The following is a 4,936-nucleotide window of genomic DNA, read 5'->3' as shown; positions in this document are numbered from 1 at the left end:
ATTTTACTGCCTCTCCAACCCAGTGTTAGATATTAAAGGAGGATCACACTATCCATTCAATAATATTTTTATAGTTGATCAATTTTATTACCCTTATCCATGGATAAAAATATCATTTACTGCTAAGGCTCACCATATTTTCTACAGGATCAGAAAATTTGATGGAAACAGTGTCAAGTATCTGTGTGGGAGGCTAATATGAACCTTGCAATATATATATTTGTATGAAAGAAAGCTGCATTATTAAAATTATACAATAAAAAACTATTTACAAAGGAAAGCTAACATATAAAAAAACCAAATACATGGTCAAAACGTCTCTATAGCAGACACCAACTTGTTGGTCAAAAATATCAAGACAAAACAACCTTAGCTAGCAAAAACATAGTTTTGGTTTTCAAAGCCGACACTCTTCGCTACTAGTGGGCTGTAACATATAGCCTAGTAGTAGCTCAACCAATCAGAACGTAGCATTGATAATCGACCACTAGCTGGATTTTACTAAATTGAAATACACTGTCAAACTCTTTCAACTAAGCACTAGAACCCAAATAAGTGCTGCACTGGGTACTAGATTCTCAATCCCACAAGCACTGCTCTTAGAAACCAAAACAAATTTTTTGTTTTAGTAAGCTTGACTTCAATTGCTATTAATTAATATTACTTAATTAATTTCTGGGCCAACTGCATAATTTTTTTTTAACCAAATGTTTTACCATACTGATCAAAACTTATTTGAATAAAAAAATGTTTGTGAACCTGCTGAAGCTTGTGACAAGGGTGAATCATTACCATGTAAGAAATGTTTACATTTTCTCAATAATCCTTATTTTTTTCAACCATTAAGTCGTGAGTTTACAGTCAAGGTTGGTCACCTGGGCCGGGTTGTTCGAAGCTGCGTTAAGATAACCCAGGGTTAGTGCAAAATTTGAACGCAGACATTAAAGCTTAAAAAGTAAATTCAGTTTAATTCTTTTTGTCAACAAGTTGATGATTGGATACTCTTGAAAATAACAGAGAAAATTATCTGAGAAAATCCTTTTGAACAAAAGAAAAAGAAACCGGGGTTAGAATTTAACCCGGGGTTAGTGCTAACTGGCGTTCGAACAACCGGGCCCTGAAACTCATCTTGCTTGAATGGATTTGCAGCTGACTCCCTATAGAGCTGCAGTGTTTTTAATCACCCTCTTTTCATGCATATTACTTTTCAGGCTTAAGTAACAACAACTACCGTATTTCTTCACCTATAAGCCGAGCGATTTTTTCAGTTTTCGACCCAAAATTTTGGGAGATTTTTCACGGAGAACGGGGTTCGGCTTGTAGCCGAGGGTTTTACATTTTAAAAATATACAGTTGCTGAATAACTTTACCCCCCCCCCGGCTTGTAGTCAAGTTAGCAATGAAGCAGCAGTACTAAAACACAACAAAAATAACTTCTGAATATTGGTTATTCACTTTTATGAAATTGGTGGCTCCTAAAGGAGCCGTTTGACGGATATGTAAACCCAATAGTTACTCGCCATCCGTTTCGTTTTCGCTGTCTGTCTCGAACTCGTTGTCTTCTATGTCTTCATTGTCTACTTCTGGGGTTTCCTCAGAGTAGACCACGTCGTCCTCTGTTCCGTCCAAGGCATTGGAAATACCGCAGGTCTTGAAGGATTTGACAACCACACTTTTAACAAGCTTGCTACACTTCTTGGCTATGTATTTAGGTGTACCGTAAATGGACTGGGGCTCAGGCAAGATGTATGGCTAATTCAGACAACTTGACGAGTTATTACCCATTAAAGAAATCAATCAAAACTCACAATAGGAGGACAGAGGTTAGCAAGGGCAGCACAAACTCGAATTATCTTGTCAATCAGTGGGGCTTTGCTCTTGTCCTCACATGCTAAGTAGTCAGTTGACAGAGTACTTTGTAAGATTGTGTACTTTTGTCTCAGAATTCCAATAACTCTCTCTACATGAATTCTGACATTGGCGATTTTACGTGTCTTTTCTACATCAACTGGATCCAGCTGTTGTTTGCCCCTGGTAAATGCAGGGACGTTCAGTTCTGCCTGGTGAAACCACACCTGCTCGTGGACAGTGAAACCTCTGTCTGCAAGGACAAGATCCCCAGGAAGTAAATTTTTTAAAAAGCCACAGTTCTCTGTAAGAAATTTGTCTGATGTGCGCCCCCCCCAGGCCTCACTAACAAATGATATTGTTCCTTGTGGTGTTATCCCAATCAACACTTTCGCAGTGTTATGGTGTTTGTAGTTCGAAAAGGTCTGTGCTCTTGCTAAAAGATTGGATGGCCTATCAATAAATATCTCGAAACAGTCAATGATCACACTTGTCTTTAGACCAAAAGAGTCAATGAAACATTTCGGCATTGTTCTTTGAAGCTGTTCCCGACTTGGCCAGGAAATTAAAGGAGATAAACGAACATCCATGACAGTTAACCAGGTAACAATAATACGAGAAACAACAGTTCTAGAAACATCAAAACGATAAGCAAGATCTTGGTGTGGGACGGCCAGTCGTAGTTTTATCAACACCAGAACAAACTCCTGAAATTTACTCAATGACAGGGAGCGTCTGTTGACATGTGGAGATACAAAGGAGAATGTTTTCATTAAAACTTCCCACGAGGGTAATCCAGTGTAAAAGCAAACTTTACCGTCATCTCCCTCAAAAAATTCCTGTTCAAATACGGTGGATTTTTCTGGCATCCAAGGTTTAGGCGTTCGAAACATGTAATCACACTGCTCGGTTTGCGTTGACCGTGATTGCGTGAGTTCGCTTGGCTCAGTTTGCGTGGCCATGTTGTTCCCCTCTTCCTCCTCCTCTGGAACCTCTGCCAAATCTTCTTCATCTTGAACCGCGAAAGAAATATCCCTGATTCTATCGCCATGGGCTTCTGATTCATCTTCCCTTGCCTTTTTTTCTTTCACAGCCTGAACCTGTTCTTCACGCTCCCTCTCGCGTTTACGTCTTTCTCTTACTCTCTGGGCTCTTTCCTGTTGTTTCTCTTGTTGGTCTGAACTCTTTAACTTGCTGTGGCCCAAATGCAAGCTAGGCACCCAGTCTAGATTGAATTTATCCCAGAGGGAAGCTGCTTTTCCAGAGTGAAAATGAATTCCACAAACACGGTCGTTCTCAAGCTTGCTTTCTGTTAAGTCATCACAACTTATGGCCGCTAACCATCTAGTTCGCCGTTCATTCGACAAAATTTCCGTCTGCTCGCCTTGACTAGTAATAACTTTAGGCACCCTACAAAAACTAAGGTCTGGACGTCTCTTTTTATCGTTGGAACATCTAACGATTAGACAAAACGAAGGCATCGCTACAAGACGCGAGGAGTCGCGTGACAGATTTCACTCCTCCAATATGGCGGAACCAACTTTTCACCTACGTCATAGTCATGTGACCGCACAGACACTATTGTGCAATTACGATCACCAACGAAAGAGAGAGAACAGCCTCATTGGGAGAGCTGTTGGAAAAAATTGGATTTCATCCAGCTCATTACACCTGTGTAAACATTTGAATATTGAATTATCAAAATCTAATCACAAAGCATAGAATTTGTCACGAAAAAATATCCTAAGTTTTCTAAAAAGTTTAAAACATCATATCAAACCTCCAGCTCGTCTTTGCAGTCGCAAGTTGTAAGTTCTTGGGACATCCTCCCATGCTGTTTTCGACAATTGCTACAGATAACTGAAACAAATTTTTTTTGGTTACCACATATATCTCGCTTCACCAATTACTTGTATAATTTGTCACGGTATCTTAGGGTGCATATCCTGTTAATTTCAAATGAAAGGAAAACACAAACATTAAAACAAAGCAAAATTAGACACAGGCGTAAAGATGGATTATACATACCAGAACCAATTGGAACTTTCACATGATATAGGCTGAACATTTCTTCTGAGACCTTCTTGTTTACCCGACGAGGGTTTTTCAGGGATTTCTTTTCGCCTCTGTGAATTGGATACGAGCGTCTAGGTGGAAGCTGCTGGAAATGTGTAGAAAGCTCGTATCTGTGCTTTGGACAGATCGTCATTTTTTCCGTATCCTCCCTCGACAGGTTATAAAAGCCGGCACGATTAAGAATAAGTTCGTATTCGGCTAGAATATTGCTTGTGCCAATTCCGCGGCAGCCACTCACACCTAGACTAGTGAGGTAACCAGACAAATCCTTCCTGCAAGCTCTAAGAGGTATGATACTTACGTCTTCTGGTGTGTACGCGGTTGGACCGCATGTGCTGTCACTTGACGAAAAGGAACAACTCATTTGTAGTCAACTTTTTCTTTATGTCTTAAACAAGTCAAAGAGAAGCTTACAAGGTATCCAAATTTAATTAGTGACGTCCCGAGAAAAGTGCGCAGTTATCAGCCAATTATTTTCGGCAATTTCTTATCTAGTTGGCAGATCGAACTCAGATCTCTGCTATCAGAACAGAGTCATTTTTCAGCTAACAGTAAAAATTTGGAAGTTTTGAGGTCCCACTTGGACCCCATTACAGGCATGATCCATGATATTGGCAGCTAATGATCTGCACATATGCGAAGAAATTTGTTTTCACCTGTTACAAGGCAAGACAGAATTAACAAATTGAGAATGACGGTATCAGTGAAACAGCCCCCTCGCCCCCGCCTCGTCCCCGCTTAGCTCTTCCTCCGAAATAAGGACAAGGGTGAAGAACATAAGAAAAATGAGAATATTGATAATAATAATAATAATAATAATAGTAATAATAATAATAATAATAATAATAATAATAATAATAAAACGTTTAAAATCTTTATTACAAAACCTCAATTAAAAATCCTATTTGCAATCAACCCTCGGCCTTCATTAGTGAACAAAAACAATCCTATATATAATAAGTGAAGAAAGAAACTATTCATTTACAAATTCTAAAAAATAGAAGTAACTTAA

The 4,936-nt window shown here is 39.1% G+C and overlaps 1 protein-coding gene across 1 annotated transcript; it reads right to left on the bottom strand.

Annotated features, from left to right (window-relative positions):
* Positions 1 to 1,589: 1,589 nt before the first annotated feature.
* On the bottom strand, positions 1,590 to 3,160 carry LOC140929469 (uncharacterized). The gene has a single exon (XM_073379258.1). The coding sequence runs from the start codon at positions 2,808 to 2,810 to the stop codon at positions 1,794 to 1,796; it is 1,017 nt and encodes a 338-aa protein (XP_073235359.1). The 5' UTR covers positions 2,811 to 3,160; the 3' UTR covers positions 1,590 to 1,793.
* Between the last annotated feature and the right edge of the window lie 1,776 nt (positions 3,161 to 4,936).

The sequence above is a fragment of the Porites lutea genome, chromosome 3 (assembly GCF_958299795.1).
Source record: "Porites lutea chromosome 3, jaPorLute2.1, whole genome shotgun sequence".
Classification (NCBI taxonomy): Eukaryota; Metazoa; Cnidaria; class Anthozoa; order Scleractinia; family Poritidae; genus Porites; species Porites lutea.
Note: the sequence above shows the minus strand (reverse complement) of the source record. Positions and strands in the feature narration are given on the sequence as shown.

Bases quoted from the DNA above. Each gene is read 5' to 3' on its own strand.
- LOC140929469 (XM_073379258.1), bottom strand. From the start codon at position 2,810: ATGGCCACGCAAACTGAGCCAAGCGAACTCACGCAATCACGGTCAACG.